The sequence below is a fragment of the Mauremys reevesii genome, linkage group 2, assembly GCF_016161935.1.
Source record: "Mauremys reevesii isolate NIE-2019 linkage group 2, ASM1616193v1, whole genome shotgun sequence".
Lineage (NCBI taxonomy): Eukaryota > Metazoa > Chordata > Testudines > Geoemydidae > Mauremys > Mauremys reevesii.
In genome coordinates, this window is record NC_052624.1 from 29,808,578 (window position 1) to 29,830,074 (window position 21,497).

At 38.4% G+C, this 21,497-nt stretch overlaps 1 protein-coding gene across 9 annotated transcripts in view; it reads left to right on the plus strand.

The window, feature by feature from the left end:
• The window catches only part of ARHGAP12 (Rho GTPase activating protein 12), a 142,225-nt gene that overhangs the window by 66,149 nt on the left and 54,579 nt on the right, over nucleotides 1-21,497 (plus strand). For 4 of the 9 annotated variants that reach the window (XM_039524543.1, XM_039524545.1, XM_039524551.1 and 1 more), the window contains 3 exons: nucleotides 760-1,023; nucleotides 11,489-11,629; nucleotides 13,472-13,567. In XM_039524543.1, coding sequence (XP_039380477.1) covers nucleotides 760-1,023; nucleotides 11,489-11,629; nucleotides 13,472-13,567 — 501 coding nt within the window. The remainder of the gene's footprint in view (nucleotides 1-759; nucleotides 1,024-11,488; nucleotides 11,630-13,471; nucleotides 13,568-21,497) is intronic. The other 5 variants (XM_039524546.1, XM_039524547.1, XM_039524549.1 and 2 more) reach the window with 3 other exon arrangements.

The following is a 21,497-nucleotide window of genomic DNA, read 5'->3' on the forward strand; positions in this document are numbered from 1 at the left end:
TGTGGTTCCGCTTCTAATATTTAGGACTAAACTTTATCTGACTACGTATTTTCAGTTCCATATTACTGATTAAACAAGTAAAAGGTTATTCCTTTTGTTGACATTGATAAATTACTGTGGTATGCAAAATATTGTTTGTACTAAATAATATCTTAAATCTATTTAAAATAGATTGATTAGCTCAGTTCTGTGACTGTTGATTTGGAAAAAATTACAGAGGAAAGGCTCAAGTGAAATTCCCAAATTCCTTACTCCAATACTGTACTCATTACAGACTGCACTGCCTGTTAGAGCTCACTTTCAAGATAGAGGATGAGAGGTGTAAAACAGTGCTTTCCCCCTCCTTTCACTCCACACATATTCAAGTTTGGGGAGGAGAGGAGACATCCATATTTCATGTCTTGAAACAAAACCCAGTGAAATCTTCCAGTTATTGAATACTGCTTTATCTTTTCACGAGTCTGCCATATGAGATCATTAAAAGATGCCATTTGCAGGAATGTTTAAAGATTTTTAATAAACCATAAATACAGTTTGTGAAATAACCCTGGTGGTTATGGGTCAAAAAATAGATTTGTTTTTGTTTGACTTTGATTTGACTGTTTTAATTGCAAAAGATCACTCTGTATAAAAGCAAGACTTCGTTTTTTATTATATTTCCTATTATACTGCTGTAATATAATTGATTTTTTTATTAAAGGAGAAAATTAAAAATACACTTGCAATTTAAGTAATACTTAATTTCTTCTCTCACAATAGCCAACTACTCCACCAAGCCAAGGCAGGCCGGATTCACCAGTTTATGCTAATCTACAAGAACTGAAAATATCTCAGTCTGCACTTCCACCTTTACCTACAAGTTCCGCAATTCAGATTAATGGAGAATGGGAAACACATAAAGATACTACAGGACGTTGTTACTACTACAACAGAGGAACACAAGAAAGAACCTGGAAACCTCCTCGTTGGACCCGGGATGCAAGCATAAACAAAGGGGATTCCCAGAGCCAAGCTGATCAGGAGGTAGTTATTCAACGTAACCAGAACAGTGAGATTCAGTGATGCATGGCTATGCTCTTGGGCTAGTAAATTAGGTTGCTACCTGTTTGAACTGTAAAATTAAAATGTAAACTGTTTTGAGGTAGAGAGGAATTGTTTTTCATTATTTTCCTCTTCTTCTCTGGAGGAAAAGCCTCTTTCATTTGGCTAGATGTGTGTTTAGTATAATTTGTGTTACTCTAATCTGTCAAAATCATGTGCCCCCAAACTAGAAGTGAGCCCACCTGTAGTTAGTATTTTATTTTTCTTTCCTTCCTTTGAAGAACAAGTGAATGGCCTTCTTTGAAGCTAATAAGCCTCCATGTAACAGTGGAGTAAGTCAGCTGTAACTTCTAGGATGTGGAATGCATTCTCTTGTGCATTTTGTTCTCTTAGTGATGTTCGGACTAGAAGAGGGATCTTGGAAAAATAAGATGTGGCTGGCTTGAAAGTCTACATACTAAATTATTCTTCGTGCTCTCATATGCTGATTTGGATCTTGTGGCATATCTTCCTATCTCAGTGGACAGAAAACAGTGGAGTCAATCACTGGCCAAACAATTTTGGCAACTATTTCCAGTGGCTTTTTTTGTGCTTTGATCAGTTGTCCCTTTGCTTCATCTGTACCAGAACATAGTACAATTCACATATCTTACAGTGCACAAATTCATTTATTGGCATCTCACTTTCATGCTGTCAGAAGCTTCCATTGCTGTAGAGGGTATCATACTCAGCTTGTGGAGGGCAGATTGGAGGAACAGTTATTCCCCAGCTTTCTCTCCCAGCACTGCCCATTAAAGAGCTTCATTTTAGGCTCAGAATATGATCTGTCAGGCCTCCTTGGGCAGAAGGACTAAGTTTGACCTATAGACAAATAAAAATGGGATTTCCTCAAGTTTCCTTAAGGAATAGTGTAACGAAATTTAAAGCTCAAATTAAAATAGTGTGATAACACTACCAAATAATTCCCTAGAAATTCTTTATAGGACTTCCTAGTGGTGGTAGGAAATAAGAGTTAATTTTTCATATTTTAGTGCTGCAAAATAGTAGCTAGTTACTGGAAAAAATTGTCTAATATTCTGACTAGCTTATAAATTTTGGAAGGGTTTATATAACATCAGTTACGTGTATAACAAAACAGAAAAAAGGGTTATTTAGATACAAGGTAATTAGTAATGTGATAAAATCTGCAAGAAAACAAATCTTTTAAAAATTATCTACAGTGGGATTGGAATAAAAATGGAAAGACATGCTGCTTTGCTCCCACTATTTTCCTCAGTGATCTACACTTATTGGGTCTTGATAGACAATGTACAGAAACAGTACTGTTTATAGAATAGAAATAATGCTTGTAGTCAGTTTTTAGACAGAAATGTAAATTTTATTTCTGCAATAAAGAGTATAATTTTGATACATTAACAATGATGGAATGTGAAGATGTCATACTTAAGCCATTATATAAAAAGGAAAAGCAAAAGAGAACGGTGATACATTCAAATTTGAAATTTTTTATTTTGAAATTGATTTAATCAGAGATGGGATAATTACAGTGATTGCATGCATCATCATGGAAGCAATCCTTAACACCTGTTTCCTAGACTTGAATTTGCATGCTTTTCAACAGTTTCTGAATGGTCACGTGGAACTTGTCTTAGTTCAGAACTGTAAGACTGCAAATTGCGAATCGACTACAAGACAGGTACGATTTTGTGTTAGGGCAGTTTAAGTCCTGTTTGGAAAAAGTGTGTTCTTACATTATTTTTCCATCTACATATTCATTTCTATATAGACATCTCTCCCTTGTTTGTAGTATCTATGCATTATTTACATAATGTGTCTTAGTAAATTCCACAGATCTGTTACAGTGGAACCTCAGCATATTTGTAGCATTGGAGGCAGCATTCAAAATTGCAAGTATGTTGAGGAGGCATTATAACGGATCCATGGAACCTATTATTTAGAAATATTGCTGAAAATAAATAAATCTCTGCTTATCTGAAAACTTTCTAAGATGTACATGCGTATTTTCCAAACTGAGCAGCCACTTACCACTTTCCTCCTCTCCTTGCATCTCAATAAACCAATCAGTGAGAAAAATGAGGAAACTCTCGTTGGAGGGAGGTGTCATTTTATTTATAATTATAAATTCTTTTAAAATACACTTTTATCTTGCCATTCTAACTGTTAGATGAATCTCAGAAACTGATATGACTGGAAGAAAAAACAAACATTTATTATCAAACTTCCTACTTGATTTTTCGGTGCCCAGTTTTAACATTTCATTTTTGTTGTTGGTTTTTTTAAGTACAAGCGTCTTCCTCAGCTGTACTTTGTTATAAGTACACCTCTACACCGATATAACACTGTCCTTGGGAGCCAAAAAATCTTACTGTGTTATAGGTGAAACCGCATTATATCGAACTTGCTTTGATCCACTGGAGTGCGCAGTCCCACCCCCCTGGAGCACTGCTTTACTGCGTTATATCCAAATTCGTGTTATATCGGGTCACGTTATATCGGGGTAGAGGTGTATTTAATCAGAAAACTGATTTAAAACTTTAGATTATTGGTGTCCTGATGTAAAAGATGAGGGCTTCAAAAGTTTCTGACTCTGGATTATTAATGTACTAGGAGGAAGTGGAGAAAGAAATGATTCCTCTTTCCTGGTCTTGCCCACCCCCAACAGGATCGAATCTCTGCTGCTTCTCCTAGATTCTGAAGCAGCATCACTGTGGCATTTACAAGCATTTCATCAGTTTCACTGCCTCAGAGCCTGTAGGCAGTAGCTGTGAAGCAGATTATATGCTTGTAAATGTCATGGTGCTGCTTCTGACACTCTCCCATTACTTAAAAAAAAAATTTTCCACTCACAGTTGTTGACTAGAAGAGGACTTCATTCAAAGTCTGGTTGAAATAGTAGCTCTTCAGTAACCAGCCCTCTAGCAGTCTTCTGACAATAGGTTGATGGTATACATTATTTTTCACCTCATCTTTCTTCCTTCTTTCCACTGTCAGCACTAACAATGGGCCTTGTCTTTTTGCTCCAGTCCTTCATCAAAGAGCTGCATTTTACCTTTTGTCTTCCCCCTACCTTTGAATCATCATCTTACTATGTGGTCCCACCCTCATGAATATTTTATTCATTTTTGCTGTGAATACCTCATTTCATTGATGGTTAAAGTTTAGTTCTTCATCTTTGTTCATGATCCTTGTGCACTTGCTTTCGGACAGTCATGTCTTTTCAGTCTCTTTAAGGCCACTGAAGAGTGCATGCTTTGAGTAATATAAACTTTGTTCTGGTTAAGGTTTCCCAATCACAAATGATCCTCATAAATTAAATAACCTTTGTGTCCTTGGTGGCTGGATTCCACAGTCTCTGAACCTCTGAGATACTGCTATAACCTGATAATGTAGATAGTATTTTTCAGAAAGTGAAAATTGTATTAATTTTAAGCCCTTTCATCCATTGGGCCTTTTCCTGTTTGCATTTTGGGAGTTTAATTATCTCTTTCTATCTGCTTTATGTTGGACATCTTATCTATGAATTTTTTCAAGTATGTTTGTTGGAACTTCTGGCAAAACTGCCAACTATATTCCCTTGAGTCCTAGTGGTTGAGCTGCAGACGTCTAGCAATAAAATACAATGACAATTTAAATAATCAGATCCAGGGTGCAGCTAATATTTAAGTGCAAGATTGGGTATGATAAAGATGTAAACGTGAGACTCTCCAAAGATTTGAGAGAAATCAACTGTGATAGGACACATGTAACTACTCTGGTTCTAGATCTTCTCTGATGATCAAGATTCAGATTGTTTTCTTAAAATGTGTACCCTAATACTATTGGTCTAGGGTAGTGAATCTGAGGCCTTTTCACTTATAGATTGATGTATAAAATTGTACTTTCACACATTTAGGTCTCTAACTAAAATGAATGAGTATATCTCAAAATGTTAAACAGCAAGCATAAATAGAAAAGGAAATAACCTACAGGACTTTTTATAAGTTGTGTATATATGGGAGAAGTGGCTGGACACTTAAATTTTGTTGGAGAAGTGGGAAAGCAAGGTGACTTAGATCTGACGAGTGTGTAAGGTTATACTGAAGCAGATGGCAATTGAGTTAGATCATTATTGGTCCTGAAACTCCTTGATTAAGAAGGAAAGTTTAGATAATTAGAAACTGATGTAGCTGTACCTTTTTATAGGCAAAGTAAGTGAAAGTGTTTCAGATCATAGCTGCACTTCAGATGGACAGGCGGGGGACTTGATAAACACAAAGGAAAAACAAATATAGTTCCAATGAAGTTTTCTGCAAGTTCTTGGTATTTAGCACAAAAAAAGGACCTAATGATCAAGAATGAGGGCCTAAAAATCAGGAGTCTAGAAAGTAAATAGGAGGTTGGAATTATTAGCTGAGTTTCATCCTAGGCAATGCATCCTAATATATCTGAGGAAGAATAATGCAAAACAGATATTTACAGGGTGAATATGTTGGACAGTAAAGTGATGTGAGAGTATGGGCAGTGAGTTAAGTTTGAACTAGGAATGCAGTATGGTAGCAAAAAGGGTAATACAACTTTTGGCTGCACGTGCAGAGGTATTTTGTCACAGAGAATGGCATGGGTTTCTCTGTACATGGCTTAGAAACGAACATAATAGAATGTGCTGTTCTGGGTACCTCATTAGCAGAAAGTGGTAGGCAATCCATAGAAGAGCAACAAAAACAAAGGCTGTAGGGACTGATTGAAAATTAGATATACTTAGTTTTTATCTTTGCCAAATATTTGAAATAGGTAAAGGGAAAAGACTTGTTTAAGGTTGTAAACAAAGTTACGATTAGGAGTGATGGAAATAAAAACCAACTTCCTAATGAGTTTTTAATTGTGGAATAATTTTCAAAAGGAAGTGGTGAAAGCTGCACTACTCAAGACTTGTAAAACTGAACTGACCCAAACAGTAGAAAGTATATTGTAAGGGGAGGGTGAACGCTTGCAAAGGAATGGATTTGGTGATTTTGTCACTCTCATATTTCTCATAGCTGTGAACAGTAACTCTGGAGTTGCAATAGACCTGTATAGAAGACAGGAACAAAAATACAGGGATCTGTTTAGAGACAATATGATGACCATGGAGAATTGGATGTGGAGAGAAGGGTGAAAATATTTCATTCTTATGAACGTATAAGATTCAGAGGACAAGGGAAATTTAAAAAAAAACCTATTAAGAGCATAGATAAAATAATGAACAAGCGAAGGATGATGGAGATAGGGAAGATAAACAGTAAGTGGAAAAACAGTGAAAGAATCCAGAACTTCATGTGTCTGCAGTAGCACCCTTTTTATGGATATTTTTTCTGGGAGTTTTGGTAGTTCTATGAGAACAGATGGAATCTTTCATAGTGCATAATAACAAGAACTACTACAGAAATAATTGTTTGTTTGAATGTCAACAGGCTCTTTACCACTGATCTTGAATAGACTTAAGAGCCACAAAAATAATAATATAGAAAGGAAATTTTATGTTGTCAGGAATGTTAGAAGTTGCATAGGCCAATTTTTTATTTTTGAGAGAAAAACTGGAATAGAGAAGGTGACTTTGTATGTTTCTCTTCAGTTTTTAAGAACACCTGCAATTCTGTATTAAGGGAATAGCTCTGACTTGAAAGCATACGATTCTAGAAGTGAGTGAACCTTCTAAAGGTAGTTGGTAGGAAAGTGAAATTGGTTCAAAGCTACCTTTCCTGCCAAAATGTAGTTGGTTTGATACCAAATATTTCATTTTTCCCTTTTTAAGTTTGATCTCTAATTATCCACTGAGTCCTGTGGTATAAGCAAAACAGTTGTATAATTGTAACAATTATTGAACAAACTGGATAAGCCGTTCATTCTTTCACAAGGTTATTTATTTCACTATGGTATTTATTTGTATTAGAACAGTGGCTTGGAGCCAGCTGAGAACAGGATACCATTGAGCATTGTACAAATAGAAGTTATAGTCTAAATAGACAAAGAAGATGAAAGGTTGGGGAAAGGAACTAAAGAATGCTTTGCAATTGTTATGTTAGTGCCATTAGTTTTGTGTGGGATGGAGGTTGGTGGTACAATGTTTTTTATTTTGTAGCTCCAGTTTAGTAAGGGGAATAGCTAAAAAGACCAACACACAATAAGAGAGGAGGGTAAGGATGTAAGGCAGGAAGGAAGGAGGGGAGCATGGAAGGCAGATGGAATGGAGTTGCGGTGAAGAGACTGAGGGAGCACACAGGAGGGTTTGTAGCAAAAAGCCAGTCAGCATCGGAGAGAGAATATGAGAATATCCAGAGTGAAAACTGGAGAAAGCAGCTGGAGGGAGAGGTGGGTTCTCATGAAGCCTAGTTATTCCTGGAATTGGAGGTCTCTTGTACAGTTCTGGGCCCAGACTTGCTTAAACTTCTTCTTCAACTGCTTCTGCCAGATAAAGAATATAAAATGTCTTCACTTGATTTATTTTCTAATCACAAAACAGGAATTTCATTAAAGTTTAGACCTATTCCACCTAAATTCCTTTGTCATGTGTAAGATTTTGCATGATAAATGTGAAGAAGGTATTCCAGTTGATTCATTTGCCTCTGTGATCCTCAAGGATGATAACTTTTATATAGTTACACTTGTGCCTAACTGGAATGTAACTTGAGGGCAGAATTTGTATAGTAGAGTAGATGAGACTTTGTTCTAGCAGAGTTCTTCCGTTCACAGGTATTCTGCTGGGATTTAACTGTATGGTATTTCTGCAGTGACATAGTGATGGTAGTAGTAGCAGCTGCTTGGCAGAAGCAGAATATAGATACACTAAATTATTTGCAAAGACGCACTGATATCTGAAAAGTCCAAACAGCGCTCAGTCCTCTATTTTGGTTCTACAGATACCAGTATATTTAAGGCTTTATCAGGTTGGGCCTATCACTAGTATTTCTTAACTATCAAGATCTCTTCAGTGCAGCTCTTGATATTCAGAACCATGGATGGATTATAACTGACAGACAGAACATACCTGAAGGCTTTTCAGCCTTAAGTGATTTACAAACTTCCACATCAAACTCCACACATAAGTAATATTATGTTAAGTTTATGGGTGATATATGGGTCTTTTCTCCTTTGAAGTGAGCATCCTTTATAATCAACAGGTTTTTCATGCTTTGTTTTTTAGCATCCAGAAGGTGACTCTGTAGACGGCTCATCTATTTTGGTCGACTTGGGAAGCTAGCTCATGCAAATACTGAGGCCATTTCATGTAAAATTATACATTAGGCTTGTACTTCCTTTTGGGGTGTACACACGCATCAAAGAAAAAACGCATGGAAGGAAATAGATATGCCTTTTTAGGCATAATTCACCCTCTGTAGAGCCTGACTGCTGCCTCATGTAGGGAACACAGATTTAATCCAGGTGTTTGCAGGACAGCTCTGCCATACCTTAATGGGGACAGAGGAGTCTGGCAGGGAGGCACTGCAGTGGCAGATCCAGGTGGTTGAAACCACCACACTGCCATGTACCCGAACCAGGGTGGGGAGGGAGATTATTTTTCTTCACTTTTGTGTAGTTGAAATTTAAGACTTTGAAACACACTGGTTGGGAGAAATTGAACTACCAACTTGTCCCACTGCCAAAGGCAGAGAATCTGGTGGCTTGAAGTTGAAGGAGAGAGTTCAGTCCTGGAGCCTCCAGCAACAATATTGGGCTGCTTCCAAATTCCACAGGTGGGAGGCATTAGCCCATGAGAAATGGAATGAGGAGAGAAGCTGTGCAGCAGAAATGGATATGCTTGTTTAGGAAAAGTCACTATGGCCTCCCTCTCCAAGAAACTAAATAGGTCTTTTGGGTATAACAAAATTCAGGTGAACCAACATTACTAGTATTGTTTTAAAAGACATAAATTCTAGGAAACCAATTTCTTGTTTTGTATTGCTACAAAAGCTGAAGAGCTGCCCTTTTCCTCCTCCTTTACAGATTTCCCACTCTCAAAACCTTGTATCATGGCCCCATCTTTCTAGCTGAGGAGCCATTCCCTTTAAGCCTGTTATGGCTATATGTTAACTGTCAGGGTTGTTGAGTAACATGATGTGCCTACGGTTGCCAACTTTCTAATTGCACAAAACCGAACACCCTGGGCCCACCCTGAGGCTGCGCCCCCTGCTCAATACATTCCCCCTCCCTCAGTGGCTCACTTCCCCCACCCTCACTCACTTTCACCAGGCTGGGGCAGAGGATTGGGGTGCAGGAGGAGGTGTGGGCTCTAACTGGGGATGCGGACTCTGGGGTGGGGCCAGAAATGAGGGGTGCAGGAGGGGGCTTCTGTTGGGGGTGCAGGCTCTGTGGTGGGGCTGGAGATGAGAGGTTTGGGGTGCAGGAGGGGGCTCTGGGCTGGGGCCAAGGGTTTCAGCGAGTTGAGGCAGGGCATTAGGGTGCAGGAAGGGGTGTGGGCCCTGGGCTGGGGATGAGGGGTTCAGAGTGTGGGAGGGGGCTCTGGGCTGGGGCAGGAGATTGGGGCGTGGGGGGGCGAGGGCTGTAGCTGTGGGTGCAGGGTCTGGGATGGTCCTGGGGATGAGGTGTTTGGGGTACAAGAGGGTGCTCTGGGTTTGGGGGGGGGCGGCTCAGGACTGGGACAGAGGATTGGGGCTCAGGGTTGGGGCATAGGCTTACCTTGGGCGGCTCCCAGTCAGTGACGCAGTGGGGCTAAGTCAGGCAATCACTGCCTGTCCTGGCTCCTTGCTGCACCCTGGAAGCACCCAGCAGGTCCAGCTTCCAGGCCGGAGGAGGACGGGGGGCCAGGAGGCTCTGTGCGCTGCTCTCACCCCCAGTTCCCGCCCCTCCAGTTCCCATTGGCAGCAGTTCCCAGCCAATGGGAGTGCAGAGCCGGTGCATGGGGCGGGGACAGTGTGCAGAGCCCTGTGGTTTCCCTGCCTAGCAGCCGGACTTGCTGTCCACTTCCGGGACGCAGTGCAGTGCCAGGACAGGTAGGGACTAGCCTGCCTTAGACCCACAGGCAGGGCCGGCTCCAGGTTTTCGGCCGGACACACACACACCACCACCACCACCACCACCACCACACACACACACACACACACACACACCCCGTGGCAGCGCAATTGCACCGCTCCACTCTTCGGCGACAATTCAGTGGCAGGCCCTTCGTTCCGAGAGGGACTGACAGACCCGCTGCGGAAAACCCGGACATGCCGCCCCAATGGTGGCCAGAATGCCACCCATTGGTATCGGCCGCCCCAAGTACCTGCTTCTTTACCTGGTGCCTGTAGCCAGCCCTGCCCACAGAACAGCTGACCGGACTTCTAACGGCCTGATCGGCGGTGCTAACTGCAGCTGCCAGGGTCCCTGTTCGACTAGGTGTTCCAGTCGAAAATCAGACACCTGGCAACCCTAGATGTGTCCCCTCCTATGAATAGTGAAGCAGTCTGAACCGCTACCAGCGATGGGAGCTAGAAAATCTAAAAGGGAATCTATAGATAAGATGGCTGCCGGAGTTTTTGGTGTATGGCACATCTGACTTTGGGACTACTCTATCACATGGATAAAAAAGTAAATGGAGGAGACATATCAAGTTAGAGATGCCTGCTCAAATTTTCTTCCACATGCCATGAATATCCTGATCATCCATCTCCCAAAGCCTCTATTCTTTACCTCTCCTACACATAATGATCCTTTTCTTATATTTTAAAGATACTGGTGCTCAGCTGTCAGGCTGCTCCTGGCATAGTACCTACCTTTTGAATTTTTTACTGTGATATGCAGCAGAGTTGGGGGAGGGGAGGAGTGGGAGGGACTGCCAGTGGAAATTTGAAGCACCGTAGGTTCCATTGCATGTGCATAACTGTTCAATAAGAGGGTTCTGGGACCTAGCACAGGTACCGCTGGGGCTTCAGGTTATTCCTGGGGTTTGGTACATTGAGTTTGGGAGTAAGATTTTGATATAAATAGCTGGTATCTGCTCCCCCTAGGTCTTATGCAAGACTGTGTGGATTGCTAGCAGTTAAACCACTGGATCAGCCCAAAAATGTCAAATAGAAGTATGTTAATAAAATGCAGGTGCCTTTACTGACCAGGAACCTTGAGAAAATGAATTAAATTGAAGCTGCTTTGTTACGTGACACATGCCAAAATAATTTGGTGAGTGGATATTTGATGTCAGGAAATACTAAACAGCATTGTTCTATAATGTCATCTAGCTCTTTCAAATTCAAAGTCTTGAAACTAGTTAGTGATAACCAGATAAGTTTCTAAACACTAAAGATGTATTATTTATTTTCTGACTTAACGGTATTAAATAAAACTGGAAACACCCTTCGAATTATTTCTACATTTTAAAACCTATTTCTAGCCAAGTGAACTTTTGATCTCTTTCTGATTTTGAACTATATTCATTCTTAAAACTTGCTTGTATGTTTCTGACTACTTGTAGCTGCTTTCATCTGAAGAAAACGACCACAGTTCTTGTTACAGCCAGTCAGATAGTCAGTATGGTTCTCCTCCAAAAGGTTGGTCAGAAGAATTGGATGAACATGGTCAAACCTTATATACCAATGACTATACTAATGAAAAGGTACATTCTCCTTTCTTCTCATCACATATATTCTAAATTGGCAGAACCTTTTCAGTAAATTTAGTTGTAAGACGATACAGTTTCATTTTCAGTGGTGAAATACTTTCCTCAGCGCTGGCTTCCTTTGTTCTTAAATGTCCACAACTTTGGCAACTGAACTAACAGTTTGCTCTGGTCTATGTTGTATTGATATTCCTTGGGGATAATTTTCTTAATGCTAATTCAGTGAGAGATTTGGGGCATCAGCTCTAATTTACACACAAATATATATTGCACAATCCTTTATATTTCTGTCCTCTTTGTGATGTTATAGGAACGTATTCTTTACCATTCTAATGTTCTTCTTTCTGTCTTTCAGAAACACTTCTTTTGATGGTGCTGTGTAGGGTTGATAATATAGTACTCTCCCTGGGTCTGTTTCCTGCTGAAAATATAGTTGCTTTGCTTTTGCTTTTTGTAACCTTGTTAAATCTTCCTTTGGGAAGCAGCAAAATCTAGTGACTAGATCACAGCAGTATCAAGAGACTTGGGTTCTGTTCTAATTTCTGCCATTTGACTAACTTTGACTTTGGGCAAGTCACGATAACACTGTTTCCTGATTTGTAAAATAGGAGTAACACCCCTGTTTCGTAAAAGAGTTTGTAATCTTTTTGGTTTGTGTTCATATTAACGCTGCTCTTAATTATTTTTAAAATAATTTTTTGAAACAATTATGAATTTCATGTAACTGAAATGGATATGGTGCTGAAATATGTTGTATACTAAAATAGTTTTTAAGATGGAGAATTTAAGTTACAATAGATTTTTAGTAAAGGCTTGCATTTTGTGAAAGTTTTAGCTAGTGTACTTTTAAGGAGATATGAATTGTCATGTCATGTTTAATACTTCAGTTTCTGAAAATTGACTTGCAAATAAGTCATAAATTTAATTTACTTCAGAAAAAACTTCAGAATTTCACCACTACCAGAGCTTTTCCTCTCTTTAAGCTGCCCCTAGGTGCTGCAGAATGTGTTACTCTGCTATGTTGTATAGCATTATAAATTTACTTTCTGTTTTACAGTAAAATACTCTTACAATAAATTCTTTGAGTCAGGAAATGTATCTGTGTGAAGTCCCACTGTTTTCTGAGGGGCTCTGCCTGGCTTCAAAGGCCTGTCTGTGTATCTTGTTTTAGGATCAGGGCCTGGTACAAAGAACTTTGCCCTTAAGAGCTCTTCCTTTTCAGTGAAAGTGTGAGCATGCACTGTTACAGATGTTGGGTCTGCAGACTGCTTGTCCTCTGGACAAATAGTTACAGGAGCTGATTAAATTACTTGCCAGTACTCTTACTACATAATTAAAGGTTTAGAACAATACTTTTGTGCAATAGTCTCTCTAAAATGGGCCCTTATTACAACTCACCTCTTAGCCGTACCAGGAACCTAATGGAGCTTGATCATATAAGTGGCAGGACTTTTATATAAATGTCTGTATTCTGTTCTCAGACTTTTTTCAATGTGAAAGGGTTAAGTTTAAGAGTGCAGTATACTGTACTTTAAAAAAAAATCTGTTTATCTCAACGCTGTGACATCACAGGTTTATACGTTCTGGGGAGTTACAACAGAGATGTTGAGAGTGAATGTGACCTGGAACTGAAAAAGAGCACATACAATTTACTTTCTCATTGCTTTTTAGTTTTGCCTAATTGAAAAGGGTGCACAGTTGGTATATTTCTGAAGTAAATGGAATTTTATTATTTGCAAGTTGTCTTCAAGCTTGAATGCAAAGTATCTAAGATGTGTTGTGATATCAGTCTTTCTGTCACTGTTATTAAACTTCCTATTATCACATTTATTTCTACAGTGGATAAAACATGTAGATGAACAAGGTAGACCATATTACTACAGTGCTGATGGATCACGATCAGAATGGGAACTGCCAAAGGTAACAAAAACAAAAGTACGGTGACAACTGGTTGTTCTTTCAGTAAACGTTCAGAAATCTGTGGTGGGAGTTCTTCACAACAGATGTATTCTTTCAGCTGTGGCTAATGCCCCATGTTTAATTATTCTTGACACTTCTTGGGGTTTTTTCTGTAAAGACAGACTCATTATCAAGAAGGATGTGACATCAGAAATAATTCAGTATAATAGTGTTAAAAATTCAAGAGAAAATCTTACCTCTGTGCCTAACAGTATTTTTCAAGTAGTGGTGCACATTAGCATTGGCCTTCCTGTTATAGAGGCACTGTTTTCAAAGTATTTTTTATGAGTAGTAGTATTGTGTTCACTTTTTAAACTCAGCTCTGTAGACAGTGATATTCATCAGAGGCCCTTGAGAGAAACTATGAACTAGCTTTTAAAATAAGTTGCAATACCAATACTAGCAGACCAAGAAAGAGAGACCTGAGCAAAGTGGGAAATGACAAGGAAGATAGTTTTCTAACAGAACTTTATTAAGCCTGTGCAAATATACTGACCTCTAAATTACTAAGGAGTTAAATGGAATTCTTCTGTAATCTGCACACAATGTGTTAGGGAGATTTTTCTTTAATCCTCTAATCCAATAGAGATATTAAATTTTGTGGCAGCCAAAGACCTACCAGGTTAATACTGCCCAGTTGCTTCAGTCCAGTAATTAGCAGTCTTATACTCTTGAACAAATTGCTTTTATCAAAAGCACCTTGAGCAGTCAATTTGTATAATATAAATTTAATCCAGGAAGTGAAAGATGAGTTTCTGCTGCGTGCTGTCACTACTTTTAATGCAGAGTGTTTTTAACAGAGTGGAATGGGTCTATCTTGCACACTAATTCAGTTTTGGATCTGAATTATACAAATAATTGATACTGTTGGCTCTAATATAAGAACTGAAGTTCGCAGTGCCAACCCAGTATAAATTAATCTAAAGCAGAAGAGTAGAAAAAGGCAGTGTCTCAAGGTTCTGTGTGTTTTGTAAAGCAGTAGTTTAGAGGTCCCAATCAAGGATCAGGGCCTGATTGTACTAGTTATTGTAACTACACAGAGGCTATGTCTACACTTGGAGTTGGGGGTGTGATTCCCAGATTGAATAGACATAGTCGTACTAGCTTTCATCAAGTAGTAGTGTAGCAGTAGCGTGAGCGGCAGCGCAGGTTAGTCGCCCCAAATACAAACCTACCTGGACCCTGTGGGTATGTACTCTAGCGTGGCTAGCCTGTGCTGCTGTCTGTACTACTGTGGCTAAACTACTGTTTTTAGTGTGCTAGCTTGATGAGAGCTAGCACGAGTATGTCTGCTGTGTCTGAAAATCACATCCCCAGTTCCAAGTGTAGATGTAGCCAAAATGAAAACACACAATTGCCTCATTGTTAACACGTGCTTCCCTTGTTTGTCTGTATCCACCTATTGTCTCATCATTACTTCAGACTCTGTGTTCTTAAAGCAAAGATGGTCTTTTCACTGTGTTTGTAAGGACTAGCATAAGGATGTTGTGATTGAGGCCTGTAGTCACCACCACAATAGGAAGAATTAATTAATTAAAGTAGTCTCTGTTTACATGGTTAGGAAATAATCTTCATCTTTTAAATGAATGATTGATGCTAAATGAGTCTGAAATTACCAAAATTTACCAAATATTAACTTGGTGTAAACAAATGAACGATTGATCGCGCACTATAACCCAGTGCCCTATCTACTGTTAAAATAACAGCTTGAAATTCTAGAAGTCATTTAGTATACCAGTTTTCCACAGAAGATCTTAAGACTACCCAACCTATAACTTACAGCGAATAATAGAGATTTGTGAGTAAAGGCAGGAGCACAATTGAAGCCTCATCTCTGGAAACCCCCTGATTTATTAGAAGTTGGTTCAAAATTTACCCAGGAAGTAAAGGATTGGAAAACATAATACAGACTGAAGAGCTGTTTCAGGAAAAAGATTTTTCTCTTCTTAGCTGTCAGGAGTTGGAGAAGAAAAGACCTTAGGAGACTTTTTGGCTGTTTTTACAACTGAAAAGGTATACTGTTGAAGCTGGGGGGGTCCTACTCTGACATCCATCTGAACATGAACTTAAAAAAAAAAATTACATATAGACCACACCAGTTCTCTTACCTAGAATCATTTTTGGTAAATTATTACAAATCCGAGCAACTGCTTATCACTGAGAACCAAAAAATCATCAAAAATAGTCTGGAAAGAGTTAACTGTGAAAGATGCTAACCTAAGATTAAAATTTTAAAATCTTCATGATGTATGTTGGATACTGGACACTGCTATGAATATACCACCTTGGAAGAAAATTCAAACACATATTGGAGAGATAAAAATACTGGGATTGTGGTGCATGTTCTTGAACTGTGAATATATAAATGTTTTTTAGGGAAAGTTATCATATCTACTCGTTCATTAGCCCGTTCCTTTATAAACCAACCCCCCAAAATGGCTAGGTAAAAATAGCAAAAATTGTATGACCCTTTCATAAGCCGACCCTGTATTTCAGGGGTTGGAAAACTGGCTTCCGGCCTGTCAGGGTAAGCTGCTGGCAGGTCGGGACGTTTTGTTTACTTGGAGCATCTGCAGGCATGGAGCTGCTCAGCTCCCTGTGATGGCGAACCGCAGCCAGTGGGAGCCACGATCGGCTGAACCTGCAGATGCGGCAGGTAAACAAACTGGCCCAGCCCGCCAGGGTGCTTACCTTGGCGGGCTGCGTGCCAAAGGTTGCTTATCCATGTATTAGATATTCAAGTCAGTGATTCCATAGAGTTTAAAATCATCAAATTTTGGTGTAGACCCGTTTATAAGCCGACCCCCGCTCTTTGAGGCATCACCTTTTTACCAAAAATATTCGGCTTATGAACGACTATATACAGTACTCTTTCCAGAGAGAGAGAGAAATATATATCTTTCCCTAAAAACAACAATTTAATTATATAATATTGATATAAGAATCTATATAGAAATAAAATGAATACAGTGACATATTGGAGTAGCAGAACGCCTCCAGCTAACACAAAGTTTGGATGATTGGAGTTGCTTTGACAACTGCTAAAAGAACTTTAGTAGGCCTTGCAAGATTGTGACCTATCCTGCTATACTACAACAGATCAGCATACTGAATAGGGCCCTACATTATGAACAAAATTTATTATTCTTTAGAGAATATTTTGAAAACTATTTCCTGTATCCCACACAGATTCTGCTGACTGGAAAATTTTAGTTGTCACATCTCAACAATTATATTTTTAAATGAAAATCGAACAGAGTACACTTTAAATAAATAAATAAATAAATAAAATGTAAAATATATATAATTTTTTTTCGAGGGCTGTCGATTAATTGCAGTTAACTCATGTGATTAACTCAAAAACATTAATTGTGATTAATCACAATTTTAATCACCCTGTTAAACAATAAAATACCAATTGAAATTTATTAAATATTTTGGATGTTTTTCTACATTTTCAGCTATATTGTATTCTGTTTTGTAATTGAAATCAAAGTGTATATTTTTTATAAATATTTGCACTGTAAAAAATAAACAAAAGCAATAGTATTTTTTCCATTCAGCTTATACAAGTAATGTAGTGCAATCTTTGTCGTGAAAGTGCAACTTAGAAATGCAGAATTTTTTTTGGTTACATAACTGCGCTCAAAAATAAAATAATGTAAAACTTCAGAGCCTATAAGCCCAGTCAGTCCTACTTCTTGTTCAGCCAATTGCTCAGACAAACACATTTGTTTACATTTACTGGTGATAATGCTGCCCTCTTCTCATTTACAATGTCACCAGAAAGTGAGAATAGGCGTTTGCATGGCACTTTTGTAGCTGGCATTGCAAAGTATTTACGTGCCAGATATGCTAAACATTCATATGCCCCTTCATGCTTCGGCCAACATTCCAGAGGACATGCTTGCATGCCAATGATGCTCATTTAAAAAACAATGCATTCATTAAATTTCTGACTGAACTCCTTGGAGGAGATTTGTATGTCCCCTCCTCTGTTTTACCCACATTCTGCCACATATTTCATGTTGTTGCAGTCTCAGATAGTGACCCAGCACATGTTGTTCATTTTAAGAAAACTTTCACCGCAGATTTGACAAAATGCAAAGAAGATACCAATGTGAGATTTCTAAAGCTAGCTACAGCACTTGACCCAAGGTTTAAGAATCTGAAGTGCTGTCCAAAATCTGAGAGGGACAAGGTGTGGAGCATGCTTTCAGAAGTCTTAAAAGATCAACACTCCAGTGCGGAAACTACAGAACCCAAACCACCAAAAAAGAATATCAACCTTCTGCTGATGGCATCTGACTCAGATAATGAAAATGAATGTGTTGATCTACACTGCTTTGTGTTGTTATCGAGCAGAACCCATCATCTGCATGGACGCAGATCCCCTGAGATGGTTGAAGCATGAAGGGACATATGAATCTTTAGCACATCTGGCACGTATATATCTTGCAATGCTGGCTACAAAAGTGCCATGCAATGCCTGTTTTTACTTTCAGGTGACATTGTAAAAAAGAAGCAGGCAGCATTATCTCCTGCAAATGTAAATAAACTTGTTTGTCTGAGTGATTGGCTGAACAGGAAGTAGAACTGAGTGGACTTACAGGCTCTAAAGTTTTACATTTTTATTTTTAAAGCAGTTTTTTGTACATAATTCTACATTTGTAAATTCAACTTTCATGATAGAGATTGCACTACAGTACTTGTATTAAGTGAATTGAAAAATACTATTTCTTTTGTTTTTTTACAGTGCAAATACTTGTAATAAAAAATAAATATAAAGTGAGCACCGTACAGTTTGTATTCTGTGTTGTAGTTGAAATCAGTATATTTGAAAATGTAGGAAACATCCAAAAATATTTAAATGTATTCTATCAGTGGTTTGAGCATTAGCCGGGGGTTTGAGAGTTCAATCCTTGAGGGGGCCATTAAGGGATCTGGGGCAAAAATCTGTCTGGGGATTGGTCCTGCTTTGAGTAGGGGGTTGGACTAGATGATCTGCTGAGGTCTCTTCCAACCCTGATATTCTATGATTGATTAACAGTGTGATTAATCGCAATTAATTTTTTTAATTGTGCGATTAATCGTGATTAACTTTTAAATCGCCCTAATCATTTCTAATATTTGTGACAGCTGCCTTAATTAGCTTTGTTTTCTCCTCCACACTTTATTCATCCAGTGTATATATATCCAAATCATGTTGAAGCTCGAGCCTCAAGCCTACTCTGCCATACACCACTTCAGGATCTTATAGCCCTGATATGGGAAATAAAATAGGTGTGTAGGAAAAAATGTTGCATGCGCTTAAAATCCAGATGAAGAGTTAAAAATGTGTTTAAAAACACTTAGTTTTAATTGTGAGAACATTAAGCATAATTTATAAAGGAAAAAATATAAAGTCTGGAGTAACACGTACTAGCTGTCTAAAAAATTGTTTAACAATGTTTCCTTTTATCTACCTACAAAATACTGAATAAATAATTTTGAGAAGGGGAAAGAATGCAGCACAATCAAGTAGAGGTTAAAGGGACATTGAAACTAACAGACCTATTTCCAACATGCATTCCCAGTCTTTTACCCCACACTGGCATAGGAACATATGACCACTGATTGATCTGTCTAGTCCAGCTCTCAGTCATACATCCCTGAAATGAAGCAATTAAAATAAAAATAAGTTTAATTTAAGAAGCAAAAACTGAGGTCAAAGAAAGCAAAAATGAGAGAAAATTACAAAATAAGTGAAACAGGAGTGAAGGAAAAAATCTGTTGTGCGTTAGACACACTCCTAGGTCTTTCCATCACACTCATCTCTAAACATTGAGCTAACACACAGTTTTTGATATTTAGAAAGTTTAAACATATCAGTGTTGACCATAAAAACTGGGTGATAGTCTTCCTTTTGTCAAGAAATTAACATAGCATCAATTTCCCCCTTCGCCTACCACACACAGCACAGTCACCAGAAAATGACCTCAGTTTTTGATACCTGATTAGACCAACAGTCCATTATTCACTTCTTAACTTTGCTCTGTCAGCATTAGATATAAATCCGAATCTTGGTTTTGAAAGTCAAACCTGTGATCATCTGTCTCAAAGGCCACAGAACTGCCAAATGAATGCTAACTGCTGTCTACTACACACAACTTAAAATTGAAAAATGTAAAAGCAGAACAAAGATCAAGTAATATTAAGAAAATAACAGTCAATGAAATGTGGAAACAAAATTTAAAATGGTAAGAATGAAGAGATCAAGAAATGGTATAATATACACCTTTCCAATTCAACAATTTAAATAGTTTGTATATTAAAATAGCTGCAAAACCAGTAACCATTTATACTTTAGCTAATGAAAATAATAAATTTTTGCATGAAATCATATCTAGAGCTAAAAAATAGTAGCTTCCATCTGATTTCTAATTTTCCCCTTCAGTATTTTAGAAAAATAGAAAGGTTGCATTTTAAAAAATAATCAAGGTTCATGAAAGTACTGTGAAAATCCACCACTTAAAGTAGTGTCTTGGGTCCTGATCCTGCAAATTCTAATGCATAGGCATAACTTCACAAAAATGAATAGTGCCATTGAACTCCATGAGACTGCTCATATGCGTAAGTAGTTTGCATGAACAGGGCCTTTGGCTAGATGTCAGATCAGTTCTAAGCTAACTCTGTCATAAGTAATCTTGTCAACCACATAATTTTAGATGAGAATGTCACTTGACCTTGGTTAAGTGAGTGAGTGAGCTGTAATTTTAGCTTTTCTGTTCCCTTCACTGCTGCCTCGTCCTCCCAACTCATCCCCACTGTTTTTGTCTTTCCTTCATCTGCTGCGTTCTGTTTTCTGATCACGTGGACTGAGGGTTCTCTGGGGCAAGGATCGTAGTCTTCATTTTACTATTTCTCTACCGTGCTTAGCACAGTGGGACCCTGATCCATGGGACCCTAATAGGCACTACGTTAATAAAAATAGCAAGGGCTGCAAAGTAGCTTTGATAAAACCAACAGATGAGCAGAACTGTGAAAGGCTGATCAAACCCACTATCATGGCGATAAATGAGGTTACGGAAAAGACAGACTTAATTTATAGATATGAAAGGAACATTGAAGAATACAGTATTGATCAGAAGCACTTGGGCTGAATGAACAAAAGGCAATAATTTAGTTTGCTTGCAGTCCAAAGGTCCTTTGACACAATAGTCAGTTGTGGCTAAATAAAAGGAACATTTTTTGTAGTTGCAGCTATTACATGATTAATATGTAATGACATGTTATGTGATTTTTGGGACCAATAACTGGCCTTAATGCTCTACTCATAACACATGGAATCACCCTGACAAAACTGGGACAAATCCCAAAAAATCTGGATAGGTGGCAGATTGGGCATGCATCCTGAGATGACCGTTTTTTTAAACTTAAATTTTAGTGCACTGTGGTGGACCCTTGGAAAAAGTAGTAGGTTTTAAAAAAATGTTAATGAACTCACACTTAAGCAGGTAAAATTATTCTGTGTGGGTTCCAGAAAGGTTTGAATTTATTGGACAGTAACACCCCCCTCCCCACCCGCCCACCCCCCGCACTCAAGTTTCAGGTTAAATGTTTTCCTGGGATACTGTATACAAAAGATGCTAGTCAGCTGTGTTAAATTAATAATCAGCCTTTTCTTTCATTTCTTGCTAATAAAGGAGAAGATAAATCTGAGATTCAAGGAATGTGTTCTATAGCGCAGGTGTAAAACTGAAAGCTCTAGCATTGGTGTCATCTAAAATTCAGCCAAAGAGATTAATCTGGAGTAAAAGTAGTATAAAAGAAGACAGTATGCCATAAAAGTGTAAACTTCTGCAAAAAGTCTGAAACTTTTATGTAGTTCATATATCACTGATATCTCTTGTTGTAAAAATGAGAG